General features: G+C 51.2%; 1 protein-coding gene across 2 annotated transcripts; it reads right to left on the minus strand.

Moving 5' to 3' along the window:
• Positions 1-17,571: 17,571 nt before the first annotated feature.
• On the minus strand, positions 17,572-19,667 carry LOC136365770 (transcription cofactor HES-6-like). 2 transcript variants are annotated; one of them, XM_066326473.1, is made up of 4 exons: positions 19,592-19,667; positions 19,106-19,201; positions 18,873-18,948; positions 17,572-18,519 (listed from the first exon to the last, which is right to left on the minus strand). In XM_066326473.1, exons 1-4 carry the CDS (start codon positions 19,649-19,651, stop codon positions 18,074-18,076), a joined length of 678 nt encoding a protein of 225 aa, XP_066182570.1. In that variant the 5' UTR covers positions 19,652-19,667; the 3' UTR covers positions 17,572-18,073. The 2 variants fall into 2 exon arrangements, with proteins under 2 accessions (XP_066182570.1, XP_066182569.1); XM_066326472.1 differs by having other exon boundaries at positions 18,873-18,951.
• Between the last annotated feature and the right edge of the window lie 2,948 nt (positions 19,668-22,615).

A 22,615-nucleotide genomic window follows, 5' to 3' on the forward strand; every position in this document is an offset into this window, starting at 1 on the left:
CTCTCTGCCACAGGGCTGGTGCAGAACTGAGATGGGCTGCCTGGAGAGGTCAGGGAAACTCTCTCCTGTGAGGCTTTTGAGGCTCAGTCAGATAAAGCTACAAGACACCCTGACCTGCTGTTGGCAATGGCCATGCTTCAAGGAGTTTGGACCAGAGACCTCCACAGGTCCCTTACAAAAGGCTTTTCAGTCACTCTGTTCATTCTGGTAAGACTGCCAGCACGCTGTCAGAGTTTTCAAGAATTTCTGGATCAAAGTACCTGGTGATTTCTGTTTGACACAGAAACCCAGATCTAGATGGAGGCTGTCTACTCCAGTTTCCCAGGGCAGTACGATCTCTATGTGAAGATTACTGGTCCAGGAAGGGCAGTAGTTGTGGAAAGGAGTCAATTTTGCCCCCTGACCAGGAGGTAGGGGTGAGGGGAGGGAGCTATTCTAGCGGGCCAAGGTGGCTGGAATTTTGTGTGAACCCACTCAGGATTTTGGAATAGAAGCAAGGCAAGTTTTCTGGGCAGCAGCAGCACAGGTGCTGTGTGTGCAGAAGACCCTGGGGCAGTAACAACATTGTCCTTAGCATTTGTGCCACACAAGTAGCCAGTGAAAGAGAGGAGGGGTGACATGAAACTCTCTTTAATATTTTTGGTGATGTACTGTGAGCCTCCAAGAGAAAGTCTTCTGCACTTTCCCCCTAGGGAGCTTCTCTGGGAGTGGTGAAGCTTGATTCCCTGTGGCTTTGTGTTGTCTGGTTGGATCTTCTCTCCTTTGTACCCATCCTTTGTGGCTCTGCATCACAGCAAAAAGAAAACCCCCTTGCAGGACCTCTCACTTCAGCCCAGATGCTCATGTTGACAGAATTTATATGAACTTCATTTCCTCATAGCTTTTTCTTCCTTGTTCCTTTGTTAAATTTATCTGGAGAAGTTGAACATTACTGGGAGAGGATTGGCTGAGGCTTGTGGCAGGATTTTTTCCTCAGGAAAGAGGAGGGGAAGAGAGTAAAAAAGGGCGTCCAGGAAACCCAGCAGTTAGTTTATCCATGTCTTGTCATCTGCAGATCTTGAATTTAATAATCACAAATATGTCATCATTGCTGAAGTCAATAATTAAGTTCAGCATTTTACTGTCAGCATAATTGTATGAACCATCTTCGTGTCTTGGTGAGTCTTGAAATGCAGTCTCTTTTATAGGCTCTCTGCCAAATTATTTAATTTTAATGCTGTTGGCATCAGGTTTTTTAAATGCACTTCAAACACAGTAAATACAGTGCGTTCCCAGGGCCTGCCTTGTTTCTGTACATGAATGAGATCAGCTGAACCAGCCAAGCATGAAGATGTTGTGCAGCTGAGCCCTTCTGCAGGGCTGCACTCAGTGGCACTGAGCCACCTCCATGTCCCCTGGCTCTGCAGACAGCTCATGATGCTCCAGATTTTCCAGGAAGACCTGTAAAAATTCCACATTTCTTTCTTAAAATCCAGAGGTTGCCTCAAGAGGTTTGTACTCCAGTGAAATGCATCTCTCCAGGCTGAGTGTTTTCACAGCGTGGCCTGCTCTTAGGGCAGTGAGGAAGACAGTCCTGCTGGCCCTGCAGGCTGTGGTGGTGGGTGTCCTGGGCGGCAGCCAGAGGGGCACCCCCAGCACAGCCCTCCTGGCCCTCGGCTGCCTGCGAGCTGTTGTGGGACATGATTTGTCTGGACAGACTGAGGGCTCCCTGTGCCGGCAGGAGCTGGAGCTCAGCGGGAGGCTCTTCTGGCAAAGGCTCTTCAGTGCTAATTAGCCCTTGCTTGGCCTCCAGCCCTTGCTTGTTTGTTTGCGTGTTTGTTTTTCTTGCACTGACTCATCTTACTCCTAAGATACAGCAAACATGTCATGAGCTGCCTGTTTCAGGCATTATCCATGTTGTTGTTGATATAACCATCCCATAAAGAAAAGAGAGATAATTCTCACCTTCCCCATTAATGCCTGTCCGCTTTCCCAGTGCTTCAGGAACTGGCGAGCTGGTCGTACAGCTCCCTCTGCTTCCCGCTTTACCTCAGACAAGCATCCCGGGCTGTGGAGCATGCACAGGAGCTGAGGTGCCATGAGAAAACCCCCCTGTCTGTATTCCAGCCCTGTGTGCTGTGTGCTGGCACTGTGAACAGTAGGGATGTACTGCTTCTTCTGCCTGCTGGACCTCAGACATGCGAGGAGCAGTGCTGGGAAGAGCTGAGCGACCTGAGTGTGGTGTTTCCTGGGGGAGTGCTGCTCCAGACCTGTGCTGGCAGCGGCGTGCAGAGGAGTGGGCAGTGCCAGCCCCTGCTGGCTGGTGCTGTGGGCTCTCCTTGCTGTGGCACTGCAGCACAATGGCCTCTTTCGTGTGACAGGCCCAGGAGGAGTTGCACTGCTGGCCCACAAGCTCTCAGAAACCGCGTCTGTTGTTGCAGGAGATGGCAAGAGGAAAAGAAAAGCAGAGGTGACCTGCACCTCCCAGAGCTAGGGCAACACCCCTGGATCCTGAACTACTCATGAGCCATGTTTTTTTTACTGGCCATGTCCTGCGTCTTGTGGGAACTCCCTGGAGATCACACCAAGCAAGTGAACTTCCAGAAATGTGATGTGAATTCACTGCTACCCTTATCATCTGGCTGAGTGGCCTTCTGCTTGCAAGTGGACCGTGATACTTGTGAAACCATATCCTCTGCCAGGGCTTCTGTACAGCTTGATTGCTTTGTTAGACCAGTGAAATGGGATGGCCCATCTTCTGTCTCACAGCAGCCGTCTCTTTTGTTGGGTGACTTGTCAGCTGCTGTCTGTCCATCCTGTCATTCCTTCCCCTCTGGAGAGCCATTGCATTCTTGTGGCAGTCACACCTCTGCATATGTGATGCCACTGATAAATTCCAGTCTGGCTCAAGCAGGAGGCATGGTCCTTAGACAGCCCTTTTGAAGGCCTTCCATGATCTCTCCCTGCCAGCTGGCTCAGGGATATGTTCTGCATTAACATCCCTTGATCTGTCTGCTGGTTCTGACACCGTTGACCGCGATGTCCTTGTGGAATGCTCTGAGCAGATGGTGCATCTGGCTGGGGCTGCTTCAGGTTGATTCAGATCATATCTGGGGGAGAGCTGCTCACTCGCTCATTCCATTCCTTTCAGCAGCTTTCTGTGTCCTGTGGCTCTCCGTGGGGACCCTCCCATTTTAGTGCCTATTGATCTGTTTTGGCTGAGCTGCTTGAGTGTACACTTGCTCCTGGCTGCCTTCAGGCACCCCTGCACTCCCTGCTGCCTTGCCCAGCCTTCACTCCAGCAAAGCAGGGACAGATTCGCAGCTCTTTTGAGGGTATGCCAGTGCAGGTAGTGTTGGTCTTGGTGGATCAGTGCCCCAAGAGACCCAGGCAATGCACAGTCTGTCATAGGAAGGGCAGGGTCTGAGTGTCTTCCCTGTGTTCATTGCTTCAAATGTGCACACCTGCCCAGTAGTGTCTCAGCTGCCATCTCACCACAGTGCCAAATCTGAGCTGGTGACTGAGTTGTTGTGCGAGGGCCTGCCTCTGCTGTTGAAAAACCTCCAGGGATCCCTGCCCCTAACATCACTGCCTGAGAGGGTCATACCAGCAGACCCAAATTGTACAGCCAGGCTGCGTGATTGTTCACTGATCCCCTGGTTGTTGGTGTAGTGTGGGGGAGTTTGAGGCTCTCCATCCTATTTGGGTGCTGTTCTCTGCTACGCCGTACACTGCAGTGGTGTAGCATTACCAGGACTGACAGAACAAAGCACACACGTGTGACAGCTGTGGCCAAAGAAAACGGTGTGTTTTATTAATACAGCACACACAGGTTACTTGGGCTTGAGGAGGCCTGTTATGTATGGGACTTTGGTTCTTCAGTTTGCAGACACTGTCATATAAATACTTGTGCAGACTGGAAGAGTTAGGTGGAGAAATGGCATGGCTTCCCCTGAAGTCACACAGCAGACAGCTGGCAGGTGTAGGAACCACCCAGCCCTTCTGGTGCCCTACCCACCAAAGTACACTGCTCCTGTACTTTTCGTTCCATGTTATTCCTTTGTGTAAATCCCCTTCCCTTGTTCTTTCTTCCTTCCAGCCTCTGGGGCGAGGTGGAGAGGGGATGGGTATGGAGAGTCTGGGTTGCAGAGTTCCATCTGGAAGGCAAAGCTGCCCAATTCCCCTCACTTGCAACCAACCCCATTCAAGGTTTCCAACAGCCAAGCCAGCTGTTAACAGGAATAAACTTGGCTGGGTTTTAATAAATTTTTACCATTTCCAGATCTGGGCTAAAAATGCATCTTCTCCCCAGAGGTGACAAACGCTGCCAGTTGTCCCATCTTGTGTCTGTCTGCACCACCCAAACCTGTGACTCAGCAGTGACCCCAGGATGGAACTGCACAGAGTTATTCACTGTGGGCTGCACATTGCACCTGAACTTCACCATGGGCAAGGCTCTCCTGGCCTGTCTGCTGTTACACTCCCCACCTGGAATTCACCACACAAGTAGTAGCAGCACAGCAAAAGGCAATAAAAGGTGAGCTGATTTCTTGTCTTCAAAGTGGGTGCATTTGGTGCTTTTCTGTGCTCAGGTCAGAGCTCTGCTACCAACATCAGGGTTCCAACAGCAGGGAGCCCCACACCATTATAGATGCCTGATGGTTTCACCTTTCATGGAAATCCTGTTTTTTCTTTCAGTTCCTCACAGTTTTTCTTGGTGAAATATGTCTCCTGACACCGGACTGATGGTACACACTGAAATCAGCAGATCTTCTTGGTATCTTTGTACATGAGTTCTGGCTTGAAATCAGCTGTTGTCCCATGGAAGTCTGGGCAGTGTCTGTCACCTCCCAGGGGGATGTTTTTTGGCAATTTTACCTGGCTCTCCACTGAGCCTAGTTCACTAAATTTAGCAGGGCTTTGTGTAGATTAAGTGCTGTGTGCTGTACCTTGGCAGAATCCATCTGTTCAGAGCAAACCTGGGCTGTTTCCCTATTGCTTATTTTCTTTGAGTCTAACTGTGCTACCGGTCCCTTGATCATCTGGAACCAGGGAAAGATCTGGTTCTTGGCAAGACTGCTTCTCATACCTGATGCAGGGTGCAAAGGAGGATAGGGAGAAAGTGATAATTTCTCTGTTCTTGAGTTACCGTGTGTCTCATTTCTCCAGACCAGACACTGGAATAACATCTGTATGCAACCCCTCCACCACCCACAGCAGCTTCTGCTCTGTACAGGCACCAGCCGGGGCTCTGTGTGCCCACACTGCCCCAGAACACCTCACCTGGGCTGGTTTTTGGCTTTGCTCAGCCTGTTAGAGGCCTCCACTGCTCTTGTAATCAGTATTTGTTTCTAAGTTGTGGCTTTGTTTCCTAGAGCTCTTTCAAGTGGGATTTCAGAGTTTCACTAGGCTTTTGCAATAACACACCCACTTGGAGGAAAGAAGGAAGAGATGCAGCTTTCAGAGAAGAAAATACCTGTGGGCTTCAGTGTTTTAGTAGCTCCATCCTAGAGAACCTGTTTCAAATGCCTGTGCCTGTTCTTTCCAGAGCCCAGCAATGACATGGAGTGCATACCCTGGCAGCCAAGAATTTGGGGTTCTCCTCTATCAGTATATTTACCTTCCAGGAGGTCTGGGCTGCGGGGGGCATGCAGCAGCTGTTGAATTGTGGTGTTGTACAAACACAGGGCAGGTGCTGGCTGGCATCCTCTTGTTCCTGTGTCAAGTGTAACTGCAGGAGCTGCCCTGTTTCCACCAGCTGGGACAGCCCTCCGAGTGTTCCTGTGGGTATTGTGTTCCCATAAATATAGATTGTCACAGCGCCCTGGAATGCTCTCCCCAGCAGTGGTGGCTGTGGGGAGCCCCTGGCTGCCCTCTGGTTTCAGAAACCAGCAGGGAGGTGTTGCACACCCTGCCCACACTGAGGCTTCCAGCAGGCCAGCCATGGGGAGCTGGGCTGGAGGGTTTGCAGACTGGTTCACCTCTCCAATCCCAGTTTGGAAAGGGCTGCCTCTGCTGAGAACTTCAACAGGTATTTCTGATTTCTGAGGTTGGAACGTGGAGTCACTCAGAGCAGGCTGTTCCCAAGTGGAGCACAACCTGTACAGGGAAGTCTTTGTTCATGGCAGTTCATTCCTGTACCGGTTTTCCCACAGGTGTGATGTACATGTATTGTTTTTGGCCCCTCAGAGCAGGTCTGGTGGTCATCCATGCCAAAGTTACATGTGAAATGAGGTATTTCCAAGAGACCAACATGGAGTTTCTCCTCCCCTGGCCTCCCTGTGCTATGTTTTCTGCAGAGGCCTTTGCCTCCTTCTCTGCAACTGTCTGTTCCTCTGACATAGATTTGCTACCACCCAGTAGGGTGGGTTTCACCCACAGGCTCTGTTAGTAGGCAGCTGGGCAACTGTGGCTCTGGTAAAGGCGTTGGTTGTGCAGATTTGGAACCAGATCAGAATCCAAAATTCGCCTCAACTGGGGAAGGGGTGGGGTGCCAAAACTCTGAAAACATCTTTTCTCCCTATGAATAGCTCACTGCACTGTGAGCTGAGAAAAGCTGGCAATCCCTGGGCAGACAAGGTGAGATGTGCTCATGTCTGGGGTCAGGTTTGCCATATAGCACAGCGGGAGCACGAGGTGTGGCAAAATTCCTGGAGAAAATGTTCTCCAGTAATCCAGATGGGAGTTCTCGTGTGCTTCAGGCATCAAAGCAGCCCCCCTTTTGCAGGTGGGAGCCTGGGCTGGTCCCTGTGCCATGGCCAGACTCCACACGCCTCTGGTTTTGTTACTCATGCCTTAATCTTTTCATTCCCTCGGGGAAACTCATAAAAGTAATTATAAAACCTTTGGCAAGGTGATGGGAGGAGAGGGGAAGCGTGGGGGAGATCCGTGCCCTGGCTGCTCTGCCTCAGGCTGAGCTGGCCCCTTCCCAGGGCACCCATGCAGGGACTCAGCCATCCTCTTCCCCTCAGCTGATCCAAAACCTCCCCTGTAGAGAATGGGACCATGGAAACCCCACCCAGTCCCCATCACCTCCAGTGTCCTCACCCGTGGGCTGCTGAGGTGGAGGGGCACTGCTGCAGAGACCAGCAAGGGACCCTGGGGACAGGACCTTCTGGAGAGCATCTCCTGCTCTGTGAGGCTGCACCATCCCTTGGAAAATGGGATTAGGGCAAATATTTTTTAGTATCCCCCAGACAAGAGCCCTGAGCTGCGGGGTATTTGATCTCTGGGCGGGATTGGTCTCTGCCCGCCACAGCCACGGGCGGCTAAGCCAGGGCGCTTAGCATCAGGAAATCCCTCACAGCACAGCAGCCTTTGAAGGCAAATGTGACCCTTTGATTGGCAGCCCTAAATCTGAATGGACTTAAAATAGAACCTCAGCATCAGCTCTCTAAAATTCAGCTCTCCAAAATTCAGCTCTCCTCAAGCTTCATTTTTTTAGCCCTGTTTATTCTGATTTCAACGTACAGGCATTATAATTAGGCAATTTGCAAATGGGAACCATAAAAAAAAAAAAAAAAAAAAAAAAAAAAAAAAAAAAAGGGCAGCAAAATAAGGCTTTGCTATGGAGTGACAGCTCTGTGCTTACCCTGTTAACTCTTCCCCTGGGCCATCAGAGATGGGATGCTGTGTTGGATATGCTCCTACTCTCATCTAAAGGGATTCTTATGCTCTGGTTTTGTAACAGGTATTTCAAGCAACGGTGCAAACAGGGGAAATTCCTGTCTCTGACTTGGCTGTTGGACACCAAACACTCCTGCACAGGGGTATCCCACAGCTGAGAGGGCCTCCAGGCCACTTACATCAGTCTCAGTGATGGTGGTGAAGCCTCATGCTAAGAGCTCTCTTCTGCTTTTCTGCCTCCATTTCCAGCTGCCTACAGGAGTTTTGATTACTTACCAAGCCAAAGAACAGTGAAGTCCACATATCCTTCACCACAGAGCTGGGAGTTTATCATCAGTAATTAAACTGTGCTTTGTGCCTACTTTGCAGAGCACCTCAGATCAGACACCTCACACTGCCAACAGCTGCACAGCGCAGGACATTGATGACAAAGATTTGTTTCTTTGTTTGATTTTAATTATTCTGCCTCACTCAAAAATCTCTTCCAGTTATACCAGTTTGAAAGCACTGGGTAAACAAAGCTGATATGTTGATGCCACCAGTGGATTTTGCTGTGGTGGGGAGTTTTACCAGTATAGCTGCACCAGCAAGACTGGTTAAGGGCAGGTGGCAGGAGCTGGATGTATATCAATTGATTGGCAGCCAATACACTGCATCTCCTGCTCAGTCACTGGTGGCTCAGGAATGTGATGAGTGAGGGTGTTTGCTCCCTAAGCCAGTATCCAGTGTGCAGTGAGCAGGGCATGGGGATCCCTGCTGGTACCTGGAAGCAGGAGTGTGTGGTGGGCTTCCCATCACTGGCAGCAGAGTTTGCCAGGGGAGTGTGTGTGTGTGTTTGTGGGCCTGTGCCCACATTCCCTTACTCCATTACACCTGGAGGTTGGGGTTTTTCCTCAGGGCACCCCAAAGTGAGGTAATTCAGCACTCAAAGCCTGAGCTCTGTGTAAAGGCCAAGTCCTCAAGCAGGCAGGGAGCCTCAGATGGGGCTGTGCCCTGGGCTCTTGCTGTGCCCCGAGGGTCTGAAAGGGCTGGTTGGAGGAAAAACTTTTGCCTAACCATTTCTTCCACCATGACTTGCATTCAAACACTTTGTAGTCATCTGCTGGGGAGCTGCCAGTCCCAGACTGCTGCTCTTTGGGTCTGGGTCATGCACAGACACGCAGGGGAAGGAATTCCTGCCCTCACCTCCTTATCTCCCCAGGAGGAATGCAGCGGAGCCTTCATTCAGTGTGCACACACTGAGCTGTCTCTAGGAATAACCTTCTGAAATTACCTTTATGGAGCTGGGGAGAGGGGCATGCTGAAGAGGAGCTGATGGTTTTGAGGGAGCTGGAGAAAGAAGGGAGCATGGAAATAATTAGCATTTCTGAATTCTTCTTCCTGAAAATGGTGGTTCTCTCGCTCTCACATCTCTGAAATGTCCCTTCAGAAAAGGAGGCCCCTTCTCCACAGTGCACATGCTGTATGATCTTGGAAACCATTTTGTCCTGCCTGTGAGTGCAGTAACTCTTTGGAAGCCCAAGATGAAGTTTCCCTGTCTCTCCTCTGTGCCAGGCTCCCAGTCTCTGCTCTGTCCATGGGACACACCAGGAGCTGAGCTGTGATTTCTTCACAATACTTGGGAATCAGCTCACAAAAACTGCCACAGTAGGACTCTGTTGGCAGTGTGTACAAGCCAATTTGCTGCTTGCCTTATGCACTTCACTTCCCTGTCTGTGGCTATTTGTCTCTTCTCGGCTGTTGCAGATTTCACTGCTTCTTTGGGCTGGTTCTTCTGCCCTGGTGGTGTTGACTTTATTGTGGAAAAATGTAGGGAGGCCCTCAAAGAAGCAATTATTTTGTGTACTGGCTTTAGGCTCCTCATGTTTTGCTGCTTCCTTATCTTTCTGTTCCCCAAGAAGTCTTACAGATATTTCTCTATGTGTATATTTAAATGCATGCACACCCATATATATGTATATATATTTATGTATTTACCCATGCATACATATGCATATATACATATGGTGGGCCAAAGAAACCATTGTTGAATTACTGCAGTGTCTCTGAAAATGAGTGTGTATTCCTTTCACGTATTTATTGAGACGGGTTTTCACATATATTTGAAGGAGTTTTACCAGATGGCAGCAGTGTAGCAGCGGTGAGCAGAGTCCCCAGGTCAGCCCAGCATCACACAGCACTAGAGGTGTCTGGAACTCAATTCAGCCATGGATATTTCGTGCCTCTGAGGCAGCCAGACTCCACTCCTCCTCAGCCTTTTACCTCCCTGAGAAGAGGTGACAAGGTTGAAAAGAGTATTGTTGAAGCTATGAAGGACCTCTGGGACAAGGACATCTTGCCTTTGAGGAGGTGGTTATTGTCCACTTTGCTGTGGTTTCTGACCTTTGGCTGGGAATGGCAGAGACATTGATGCTGGAGTGAGCCTCCTCTTGTTCTAGAACACACAGCTGGTGTCCCTGCTGTCCTGGTGGTTCATTTTACTCTCAGCATTTCTTCTTTGGCTGATGACAGCACCAAAAGCAGCATTTCCCATGTAAATGGAGAAATTTGTCCTCTCAAGCTGGCAGCAGCGAAGGGCAACCCCTGTTGGCTCCTGTGCCCTGGGTGTTCTGCTGCTGGCTGCCTGGAGCTGGCCGTGCCCTCTGCTCCCTGGCCAGAGCCACGGCTGTGGAGGTGGCCATGGCACCCGGGCAGCTGATGGCAGGTGGCCACTACCCAAAACCATCCCAGGAGTGTTTGCCCTGCAAGGAGGGGTGTGCCCTGGGTAGGCAGAGCCCTCCTGCTCAGACTTGCCTCCGCAGGAACACTGTGGGCTGGCTGTGCACCCGCGGCTGGAGCGCTGCCCACCTTGGGGTCAGGGCAGGAGAGCTGTCTGCACTCTGGGCGAGGCCTCTCTGATGTGCATGCCAGGAGCTGGATACAGACACAGACAGCTGGATGAAAGGTGAAAGGTGTATAAAATCCCCCCCGAGGGGCTGGGATTGAAGCCATGAAACCAAAAGCTTATGGAAACACTTTAGGCTCCATCTGGAGTAGCCATATTTCCCTCCAGAACCAGTGGGAGTGGAGAGATCATAGGCTCTGACTCTCCTGGTGTTTCATTTTGGAGCAGCCATGTGGTTTTGAAGCAAATTTCTTCATTGTCCTCACTCTCTGCACACTCCATGGGTTGGTGGTACAGATTTTGTATACAAACTGGGTTCATTTTGGTGGAAACCAGATCAGAAGGTCTTGCCTTAGAACCAGATGTTCTCCAGCTGTAGAAGAGAATGTGGTGGATGAAAGCAGCAGTTGTTCCTCTGGGCAGCTGGCAATGACATGGATGTCTAAGGGCTCGGTCCTGGAGATTCAGCCTAGCTGGAAGTGCCATCCTTGAGTAGCACACGTGGGTGTAGGAGCCTCAAAACCATGTGCTTCAGCCAACTGGTCTCTATCACACACAACTGTTTGCTCATGTAGGCACTGCCCTTGGGCTGATGTGACCTTGAGCCCTTGGTGAGTAGTGGCCTCAAGTGGGTGTTGAAGTTTAGCTCTCCAGGGACCACAGGTCACCTCGCTTGTGTCCCACAGCTCCAGCTGCAGCCTGGCCTGTGCTGAAGTGTTTGCAGGCTTTGCTCTGCCAGGGTGAGGGTCGAGTATCCCCACTTTGTGGTTGGGTCAGCATGGGCCATCAGGAGAACATTGGCTGCTATTTTACACAGTAGGTGTTTGAGAGAATGGCCAGAATGGTTTTGTTCCTCCACTTCTTGCTGAGCCCTCCATCAGAACAGATGCTGGATATTCCCTGGGGTCCCTGTGATCTGGAAAGTGACGGCAGCCATCCTGGGACACCCTGGGAAGGCCCCAGCTACCTTCTGCAGCTGTGAAGGCACCTCTGCTGCAGAAGATCAGGGTGTGGGCACTGGGCTGGGAGCTGGAGGTGTTTTGCTGGCAGGGGCAGAGAGGCAGCACCTCGCTGGCTGCTGTGCCCTGGTTGTGCTGCAGTGGGCTGAGCAACCCGACCAGGAGATGCACTGGGCCACGGAATACTGCCAGGAGCACTTCCAAGCTCCCCACCTCCAGCCTCTGTCCCTCAGCTGTCACTGACCTGGGCAGGGCAGCAGAAGTGCCCGGTGAGTGCCTCAGAGCAGTGCCAGATTCCCTGCAGCTGTTGGAGGAACAGCTGGAACAGAGAGCGGCTCTTGTCAGGCTCAGTGCCAAAGTTTCCCGCTCCTCCTTGTCAAGCTGGGGTATCATCTCAACCCACACGCTTCCTGCATGAATCACTGGGGCCTGGAGTGGCCAGGAAGCACCTCCAGCAGGAAGGGGCAGAGCCTGCTGCTCCGATAGGGACATCCCCTCCCAGCCGCTTGATAAGGGGCCAGGATGGGAAAAAACCTCTCATGAAAGCAACAGAGGGTCACTCCTAAAAACTGGGGCATCTCCCAGCCACAAACTAATCTTCCCAAGCACAGCTTAGTGCTTTCATGTTAACTTTGTGTTTGCTGTTGGAGGATAAGCAATGCCTGGTCTGGGGGTACATGTCCCTCATCAGTGAGTTCAGACAGGGCTGGTGCTGTGCTGAGTTTGAGCTGGGCAGTTTGGGCCAGGTGGGGAGATCTGGGTTGGCAGAACCGTTGCCAACACAAGGGCAGAATGGCAGGAGAGCACTTGAGTGTGCCGTGCCTGGTGGGGAATGTGCCTTGGAGAAGGTTGGGAGCAGTGGGGAGGCTGGGCCAGGCACTGCCTGCCCTGGGGAAAGGCTCCAGTGGCAGCAAAGGTGTGTCTGCACAGAGGGACAGGGAAGAGGCCAACACTGGAGTTGGGAAGACTGGAGAAGTGACTCATATGACAGTCGGTTGAAGAGGTGCTTTTCAGTCCTGCCTCATCTCTTTAATCTGTGTAATCCCTGGCATCTTGGTGGTGCTTTTCATCTAGAGATCTCTCTTTTCATCTAGAGATCTCTGAGATGAACACACCTCCAAGCGGGAGGCTGGAAAAATTTAGGTGCAGAGCAGGTGGAGGTGAGACCTGGGACTAAAACAAGAGCAGCTGCCCCACTCTGTGCTGCTGAAACTGCATCTGCTCTGGAGAGCCACGGGGCCACTGCCTCCAAGCCCAAGGCTGTGGGTGAGCTCAGTGTGCTGGTGGGCTCAGGGCTCTCCTCTGGTGTCTTGGCTCTGGGGGGGGAAAGTGCACCCTGCTCATGGATTTTTATCTAGGACCAAGCCCTGGACTCCTGCAGAGGTTTTCTAACAGGTGTGCTCCCGAGGGCAGTGCCAAAGCATGGGAGATGCCAGGAGCCACCACTCTCCTTTTGCCGAGAGTATTTTCATAGAACGTCTCTGGTTTGGAGAACCTGTCAGTGCAGGTATTGCTTTCGTTCTGTTCAGTGGTCAGACTGCTCTTCTATCACACCTATCAAATAACATCTCAGCACTTCTGAGGAGTGCATGAGGTGTTGTGATTGCTATCCCATGTGGATTGCTTGTTCTCACAGTCTCTCCAGTGGGAAGAGTACATATTTTAAAGTGCTTTGTGCTGTAATACCCACGTAGGCTAAGGAGGCTAGGGCAGGGGACAGAGAGATTTGAGGTTCCGTGGTGGCTCCTGAGGGGTTTCTTCCCGCAGTCCAGAGGGACCCAGGAAAGTCCCAGCTCCCACACAGGGATACTCTGCCCTTGTTTTTGGAGCTGCTGCCAAGGAGCTCAGCCGTGGCTCCCCTGCCTCACTTCACCATCCTGCCTAACATTTGCTCTTCTCAACTGCGTGGAAGAGAAACAGCTTGAGCAGTGGGAGATGGTGCAAACATGGGAAGGTGCTCCTGGGGCTGCCAATTAGCCACTTTCAGGATATGTCTGTTGGAGTGAGAAATTGTCCTACAGCAGACTCCTGCTGCTGTGACAGAGAAGGAGGAGGAGGCTGGGGAGGGAAAGAGGCAGAGAGGAGGAGGCTTGGAAGAATTCCTAGTGAAGGAAGGGCCAACTTGGCAGTGGTTTCTCTTACCCCAGGAAGTCATTCCCTGCTGAGCAACTTGCCAATAGCCACTAAAGCTTCTGTGCTGCCATTTCCCCATGCCTCCTTGGGAAGGGACCCTGGAGAGGAGGCATCATTGCTGTTTCTCCTCGATGGCATTTTGCAGAGCAGAATGGACAGTTCTTCAGCCCTGAAGAAGAGCCCTTTGAGCTGTTTCCAGAGGAGCCAATCTCTTTGTGGCAGCAGATGTGGGATTGATTGAGGAAGTCCATTTGCTTGGTGGTGTTAGTCATGGAAAACTTGATTGAAATGTTATCTAATACACTTTTTAATTCCAAATATGTGGTAGGATTTTTGCAATTTATGCTACTTAATGCAGGAGCCATAGAAGAGTCTCAGAGCGAAGTGTTCAAGGCTCTGGTAGGTCCGTGGTGATGCCTCAAGACATGTTCTCACCAGGACTTTGACTTAGAGAGGAAATATCTCAGCAGTGCAGAACAGATCCAGGGGCTGGCTTCAGCTTCTGCTGCATTACTCATGTGAAAGCTCTGAAAAATGTGACAGACTTTGGGTTAGGTCCTCAAGACAACATTGCTTCTCATGAGATAAAATGTGAGCATGTCCCTCTGATGCACTCTGGAAGCTGTGGGATAATGACATATCTAAAGGGAAAGTGAAGTCTTTGGAGTTCTGCTGATGGTGGGTTTGTTTTCACTTTCTTTCCAAGAGGATCCCTTCTGCCTGCCAGTGATGTGCAAGCACTCCCAGCCATGGCAGCATGGTTCAAAGCAGTTTGAAAACATCTCAATTGCCTTTGCAAGGCTGCTTGCTTGAGAGTGCAGAGGCTCAGGAGCCCCTCCAGGCCCCCTGGAGAGGTCACACTGGCAGCACAGAGTCTCTTTTTTGCCAAAGTGAGCACTCAGCAAAGAGGTCAAGTGAAGATAGAGCTCATATTCCCTTTTTCTGTGCTGTGCTCAGCCCACTCAGGGCAGTGATTGCAGGGACTCAGCACCACTCCTAAATCCCTAAAGCATTTTGGCCTTTGTCACTGAGGGTGGCTGTGGTACCCTTAGGCTGGGAGGAGGAATAAGGGAAAGGGCAGGGCTGCTCAGAGGCCCCAGGGGTTGTGTGTGTCCAGGAGAAGACAGCATGGCAAGGGCCCAGGTTTTCTTACATACTGATAAAGCTCTGGACTTTCCAAGCGGGAAAGGGTTTGGTCCTGTTTTCTGAGAAATAAGTGACAGTTTTCCCCTTGGTTTCCATGAGAGCAGGTCTGGGAGTGAAGTTTATATGAAAGGGACTCTTGTGTGTGTGAGTGTTTTGTCCACCTGGGCTTATGTTGCTATAAAGATCAGTAATTGCTTTGTATGGAAGGCATGTGAGGGTCCTGAGGCTCGGGTCCAGCCTTTTCCACATCCCTGTGTACACAGCAACTGCTCTCTGCTTTTGAATTCTCCATTCACAAAGGCCCAGGACAGCACTTTGGCAGGGGACAAAGCCCAGCTCTGCTGCTGTCCCAGCCCTGCATGTGCTGGGGAGATGTGATGCCTCCAGCAAACAGGTCTGTCTGGCCGTGCCGGAGCTCAGGAATCTGGTCTGGGTGCTTGTGTTGGCTGTTGTCAGCCTGCACGTGGAGAGTCTGTGCCTCCAAACCCTGTCTGGGCCTTGGGAACACAGTCACACTGGGAATGGGTGTGCAGCCTGGTCTGGGGACCCATCCCTGGGCTGTGCTGTGGCACCTCGGGCACTCCAGAGACACTGGTGCCACCAGTGCCTGCTGCAGGTGTGGGAGCAGCATCAGTCTGGGCTCTGCTGCTGTGTCCAGAGCCTGTGTGAGGGCAGCTCCCATCAGCAGCTGCCAGGGACTGTGCTCTCCACTCTGCCCTGCTGGGGGTCATCAGTGGAGAGGTGCTTACATTGAAGAGCAAAGTGTTATTGCTCTTGTGCAGTCCTGGCTTTGGTGAAACCAGATGGATTTGAAGTAAATATGGAGTTCCTTTGTCAAACGTAATTAGAAGCTGAAATTCGTGCATTTGAATTGCTTTGAGTAATCGTCTGCCTTTCTGAAGAAACATCTTGGGGTTTTTTTACTGAAAACTATGACTTGCAGTGGATTCCTGCAGTACAGGTTGAATAAAGGACAAGGAGATCGTATAAAAAGTCACCCTTGGTTTGAAATGAAGGCAGTGAAAAAGGAGTGTCTTGTACTAAAACTGTTACTGCAGGTTGTTGGCCAAGTATTGCAGTCTCACTTTCCTATTTTTAAAACTCTCTCACCAGCTGTGACCCTTCCCTCCACACCCACAGCAGAAAAAAAAAGCCCTTACTGATTAGAAACAGGAAATAATAAAACTCACTAACCACAAAGTATTTTCAAAGACACAAAATAAACAAGCAGAGATAGTGGGAAATAGATATTTCCCACTGATCTCCTTTCAGCACAGTAACCATAGCTAATAATTATAGTCACTGAGGATTTACAGCTTTTAGAGGGAATGTGTGTTTTGAAGATGATGCTGTCAAACTGTAGTGAAATATTTTCATCACAGTCTCTCCCAGCATAGCAATAAGGTGGCCACGAGTGCCACGAGAAGCATTGCTGACACCATCTAGAAGCAAAAGAGCCCTTCAGGCCCGGTCTGGGGTAGGGAGCTGCTCTCCGTGCTGCTCACACTGGTGTGCAGTGCAGGTTCCTCTGCTGGGTGCAGCCGGGGGGCTCTCGGGGGATGGGCTTTTAGCTAAACTCAGCAGTATCTGTGACACTGAACTGGGAAGATCTTTAATGTCTTTTCCTTTCTGCCAGGATTTCACGGTGTCCTTTGCCCAGTTGGTTTCTCTAGCCCTGAGTGTTCTGTGTGCTTCGCTGCCGTGGTTTATTTGGGGTGGCCCCACCTCCCGCCGTCCTCCGGACCTTCGCAGTGCGATGACCATGATGATGATGATGACGATGACGACGAGGTGTATTTTTCACATTGGCCATCACTCCAAAGGGCCCCAGCAGTAAAGGGGGAAATTTCCCCTTTATTTTCGGGCAGAGGATGGAAACTGAGATTGAGGTTTGTGCAATTCTCGACCTGTGCAATTCTGTGTCCTTATGTGACATCTGACCTGCCCTGCCTCTTTGCAACCAGGTACAGGCCAGTTGTTCCTCCTACCACCCTCATGCCACTGCTCCTGATGGCTCTTCCAGGGGGTTGGATCTTTTTACAGAAAAAGATGCTAAACCCGGAGGTGCTGGTTTTCACTCCTTCAGCACCTCATCAAATAGATCTCGCTGCATAATGAGCCCCTCCGCTGCGGGGCCATTCATTAGTATGCGCCGTGTTTGTTTAAGAGCTCCCCGCTCTTTTATTTCTGCTGCGAGCAACTTTTAACTGCCTTTGAGATGAAACACGGGCACCAAATGTTGCCGGCAAGCCAGCAGATTTGTCCCAGTCTCCTCGGTCCAATTCGCAGGGAATTTTACCTTCTGCCCTCTGGATGATTTTTGTGATTCAGTTAGAATACAAGCTAAAGCATCGATCCAGGCTGGTAAACCCAACTCCCTGTTTCCTTCCTAACTTTTAAAGTGTCCCTGTGATCCAGGCAATGCTGTCCGCGTGTGTGCTGAACGCTGCTTTCCTACAAAGTATCAGGATCAAACCCCAAAGCAGCTCTTTCAACTGCATCGAGGGAAAACTGTGAAAGAAGCAAACCAACGAAGATGCTCAAACACTCTTTATTCAGAGCACATGGGACAAGGCTGGGAGAAATGTCAGTCGTTATCTTCAAAAGGTTTATTTCGAACTTTTAGTTATGAAACAAACAAAAAATCCCTAAATATAACTATATGTAACATATATATATATATGTATATACACACACATGCCTTCACAAGCTTAAGAGCAATGTCAGGATGTCTGCGTGGCTGGGGACAACCAGCGTGGGCAACCCAGAGAGCATTTCTGAACAGCCTAAAAAGGCCAGACCAACTATCTCCCATTTCCTCTCTTGTTTTTTTTGTTGTTTTTTTTTTTTTTTTTTTCACTCCTAATCATTGCAGCATTTTTACAGGACTCAACTCTGGAATCTCCTACACTGCAAAGGGATAATAATAAAAAATACAAAGCAGAAGAGACCAGCCGCTTACCCTTTTATCCAACAAAGGGATCTCAGTGGCTTATGTGAGATCTGAAAGGTAAACTTGATGGCAGAGAGGGTCGTTGCTTGTTGTCTTGCGTTTTTTTTTATTAATAGAAAGTTAATTATTTTAAATGTAAGACAAGAAAACTATACAATTATTATACACTAAAGGGGGATTCTATACAATAATTTAGATGTATTAAATAAATTTAAAAAAATAATAGCAGCCTTCTACAATGCAGGCTACACATAGGTTTACTTCGGCTTGAAGTACCCAGGTCTTTAGTACACCTACAGGAACAGATCTGCTCCACAAGTGTTTTAAAGAAACATATCTATAAGATACATAAGTAAGAGTGTCTAAGGTTAGGACAAAAATTGAAAGCACACTTTACCACGGTCTCCACATATCTAATGACCCCACTCTGGGGTTGTTATGGGAAAAATTTGGCTGCAGAACCTGTTTGGGAGGTGCAGCGTCCGCCTGGTTAAAAACCGACAGCGAGAGCAGCTGGCAGGAATTTTTGGAAGCTTGCTTGTTGTCGGCAGGGCAGAGGCGCTCCTGTGACGGGTTCGTGCCTCGGGTGCTGCCCTTGGCACTCAGGGGACTTTTCTGCATCAGGAGAGGCTGCTGAGGGGGGCTCAGAGACCTCAGGGCTGCTCTGCAGGTGTCCTCCCCAGACCTGGGCAGGGATTTGAGCAGGTGGTTCAGGAGGCGAGCTCCGAGGGTCTTGTCCATCCACTCGCAGGTGAGCAGCAGGTTGTGCACCTCGTGCATGCACTGGATGTAGCCGGTGCTGTACCTCTGCTGGGCCTCCTGCCCCACCTTGGAGTCTGCTGCGGGGACAGGACACAGAGGGGACGAGTGAGCGGGTGGCAGTGGCCGAGCTGCTCGCTGCTGAGACCTTCCCGAGGTGTTTGTTCGCTGAGCCTTGTGCCCCGCTGCCCGCCGCCGAGGCCAAACTGCGCCCGAAGAGCAGGAATGGGCTCGGGAAGGAACAAACACCTTCCGTGGATTCAGCAGCGGCCGGCTCCATCTCCCCATCTAGTGGAGAATCCGACTAGATTCTCCTCGGGCGGCCTGGAAGATGCTTGTGCCGGGCTGCCAGCGGATCAGACCCGCTGGTGTCGGGAAAGGGACCGGGCACAGGGCAGGGGGCTGGAAACACCCTGAGGGAGCAGGCACTCACCCATCATCTTGCTGCTCTGGATGTTCTGGAGGTGCTTCACTGTCATTTCCAGGATGTCTGCCTTTTCCAGCTTAGACTGCTGATGGGGGAAGAGTGCAGCAGTCAGAGGCAAAGAAGGGTTTGCACCATGCCCAGTTTCTCTAAACATGAGGCATTTCTCTTCCTCACCCCCTCCCTCCAGCCCAATTTCCCACGAGCAAAAGGACAAAAAGCAGTATAAAATGAGCACTTACATCCAGGTGAAATGCACCCACAACAGTCTCCTTCAGCTGGTCTAAGCAGTTATTAATCCTTTCCCTTCGCTTCCGCTCAATGAGGGGTTTCCTTAACTGGCAGAGAAAAGGAGCAGGAAAAATTGCAGTTGATGTTTTCATTTCCTCTCCCTGCTGCAGGTCAGCAAGGCCAGAGAGCCCATCCCCTGTGTGAAGCCAGAGCAGTGCCCAGCAGGGATGGAGTGTGTGCCAGCTCCAGCCATGGCCTGTCCCCGAGGTGGCATCACCTCTCCCTTCTCCCACTTCCAATCATCTCAAACAGAGAAACTCATGTCACCCCATCAAAACAGAGAGAAGACATAGAAAGGAAGCAGAAAAACACCCGCACGAGTTCAATTCGGAGAAAACATCTTTCTAACAGGAGAAAAAGCGTTGTCCCTTTTCTGTGTGCTGGAAGCAGTGGCCTGCTAACCCCTCATTGCCACGGCCGCTGCAGGGGACACTCACCTTCCTCTCCTCCTTGGTGCTGGTCGCCTTGTGCGTGCCCGTGCTGGCCGCGGCCGTCATCCTGCTCCGGGCGGCCGGCCCGCTCCGGCGGGATGGACGGGCCGGGAGGGATGGGTGGGATGGGATGGATGGAATGGGACGGGATGGATCGGATGGGATGGATGGGATGGATGGGATGGGACGGGATGGGAAGGACGGGATGGGAAGGGAAGGAGGCACTGGGGCAGTGGCTCTCTCCCCTTCCAGATAAGCTCTTTGCTGCTCCGCTGCTCCTCGGCTGTATTTATAACCCCGAATTAGCATCTGAAAGGCAACTTTCCTTGGCGGGACTTCTTTTCCCACACGAGGGGTCGAGCCCGGAGGTTTGTGGCCATCAATCAAAGCTGACAGGTCACTGCTTCTTTTCAATGACCACGCCGGCCCCCCCAAACGGCGACAGATGTCCGGCCTCCGACGCTGGGCTTTGGAGGGATCTTTTGTTCGGGAAGAAGGGAAGGAAAATGGGCGCGCTCGGAGCAGCTTGCACGGCTCCTCGTTCAATTTGCACAGATTCCCAGGGAGGCACACAATAGCCGGGAAGCGGTTGAATTACACCTGGGAAAATGCCTTCTACTCATCTTTTTCTCCTTCATCTCCTTGAAGCGATGCCTATTTTTACCTGCTAACCTGACCCCAGCAGTTTCACATCATTGTAACAGCCTCTTAATTTAATAATAGAGTGCTTCAGCCTGGAGTTCCTGCTCCCAGGGATTATTATTACAAGGAAATGATGATCGATTAAAAACTGTTGACAGCAGACACCCGAAGGAAGGTTGTTTCCATCGCAGGAATCCTCTAGGGAAAACATGGGAACTTTATTTACCTCCTGGGAACCTGAATTATCTGTTGCACCTAGGTGGATGTAGGAAATATATAACTCCTCTAGTTTTTGGCTGCTCTGCAGAATTTAGTATTAAATTTACAGGGCATTGAAGATGCAAACAAACCCAGAGATGAGTTAGTCCTGTGGGAGCTTTACTTTGATTTTTCCCCCCCATGCTGCAAGGCTTGGGCGGCTTTGTGAGGAAGGGGGTTTTTCTGTTTGCTCCTCTGGAATGCCGGTGCAGGAGGAGAGGGGCCTTTTGAGGAGGCTTGGTGTGGGGTGAGAACGCACTTTTATACTTCCTCACTTCTGCCTGGCTTGGGGGAGAGTACAAAGACGTTTTTCATGACTTTGCATTTGCTTTCTGAAGCTGCTTTGCTAATGAGCAGGATTTGGCAGTGTCCTGTCGAGTTCCACAGGTGAAGCCCTTTGGATTGGTGTTGAATGTGTCACCTTATTGAAGTGGAGAGGAAGGAGCTGCAGCGGTTCAGAAGCACTGCAAGCTCCCACAATACACTGGTGGGATTTCCCAGCTCCTGGGAAAAAGAAATAATTTTATTCAAATAAATAAAAAACAATGGCAGCCTTCTACAATGCAGGCCACACATAGGTTTACTTCAGCTTGAAGTGCCCAGGCCTTTAGTGCACCTACAGGAACAGATCTGCTCCACAAGTGTTTCAGAGAAACATATCTGTAAGATAGATCGTGCCATGGCTGCAGAGCTGTCTCCAGCTCTGGGTGGGGACATACCCCAGTGACAGCAGCGAGGACATCACGTTGTTCCTTGCCCAAGCACCGTGTGGGTGTGAGTGTGTTTGCTGGTGTGTCGATGCAAACGTACCTGCAGTATGTCTGCACGCCCTGCTGCCTGGGCTCATCACCAAAGCATGTCCCCAGCCACGGGATCTGGCAGGCAGAGGCTGTTTGTCAGGCACATGGAGAGCTGGGGTGCACTTACTTGGTTTTATAAGTGCCCTACTTGGCAATGGCCTGGGACCAGCTGGGGTGGTTGTTGTGCTGGAAGAGGAGGGTTGGGAGGGGAAGGTAAATCACTTACCCTTTGTGCCAGGTAAAGGGGTGGCATTCTTATCTCTGATGTGCTGCCTTCAGAGACAGCAAAAGGATATCCCACCACCCCATACATGAGCCAGCCTGGGCTGCTCACCAGTGAAGACTCCTTTGGTTTTCCAAGCTTTTTCCAGTCCAAGGAAGTGGATTGTTGCTGATATTTATGAAAGGTGTAGCTGAGGCATCTGAATTGTCACAGGATCCCAGCAGCTCGGCCTGGAGGAGGTGGTGGCTGGGCTGGGGCACAGGGTAGCAGGGGGAAGCCAAGGTCACCTCAGCTCCTGGCCCAGCTGAGCATGGCAGGGGTGTCAGCAAGGTCAGAACCACCTAAAAGCTCGGAGAGCTCTGAGAGCTGTGTCCGTGCCTGCTGGCACTGCTGCAGGGTGCCCCTCGTGTTGGTGGCCCCGAGGCTGGCCAGCCCCCGGTGCCACAAGCAAAGATGTGTCAGGTGTGTGTGATGGCAGCACCTCCTTCCTCACCCTCTCTCCGTGCCTCGGCCCCCACTGGCGGCGGCTGCCTCAGCCCCCCTTCTGCCCCTCTGTCCTGCCGGCTGCCCCGAGCTCCGGGGCTGGCCCACGAGGGGAGGTGGTGGCCGGGGGACACCGGCGGGGAGGGTGGCCCCGGTGGCCAGCCCACGGCGGGCATCTGAGCCCCTGCCTTGGCTTGCCCACGGGCATCTGCTGCGGGTGAGCTCATTTCAAGGTTCATTTGTAAGACAGCGCCGCAGTGAAAAAGAAGAGCGGCTTTCGCTGTAAACAGTTATTTTCCACCCCTCAGTCACGGCAGAAGCCTTTCTTTGGGAGGCGGGTGCGGGCGGGAGAGCGGCGCTGCCTTTGGGCGAGGCTGACATCTGCGCTGGGGATTGTAGGGACCCGACAGCCCCATGCAAATGAGCATCACAGGAGCTTTCTGCGAATTCCCGCTCTCCTTTTGCCTTGCCACTGCCAGGTTGCACTGAAAAGGGGATTCTCCTTTGTAAACAATGCCTCTTTTTTTTTTCCCTGGGCTTTTCCCAAAAAAAAAAAAAAAAAAAAAAAGGGAGAGCGAGGGGGGTGAGTACTGCTTAGAGTTTTCTTTTTCTGCTATTTGTCTA

The sequence above is a fragment of the Sylvia atricapilla genome, chromosome 10 (genome assembly GCF_009819655.1).
Source record: "Sylvia atricapilla isolate bSylAtr1 chromosome 10, bSylAtr1.pri, whole genome shotgun sequence".
NCBI lineage: Eukaryota > Metazoa > Chordata > Aves > Passeriformes > Sylviidae > Sylvia > Sylvia atricapilla.

Bases quoted from the DNA above. Each gene is read 5' to 3' on its own strand.
- LOC136365770 (XM_066326472.1), bottom strand. From the start codon at position 19,651: ATGACGGCCGCGGCCAGCACGGGCACGCACAAGGCGACCAGCACCAAG. The intron at 18,952-19,105 runs GTAAGTGCTCAT...TTCCCCCATCAG, and splicing joins TGGGTGCATTTCACCTGGAT to CAGTCTAAGCTGGAAAAGGC. The intron at 18,520-18,872 runs GTGAGTGCCTGC...CTGTCCCCGCAG, and splicing joins CCAGAGCAGCAAGATGATGG to CAGACTCCAAGGTGGGGCAG.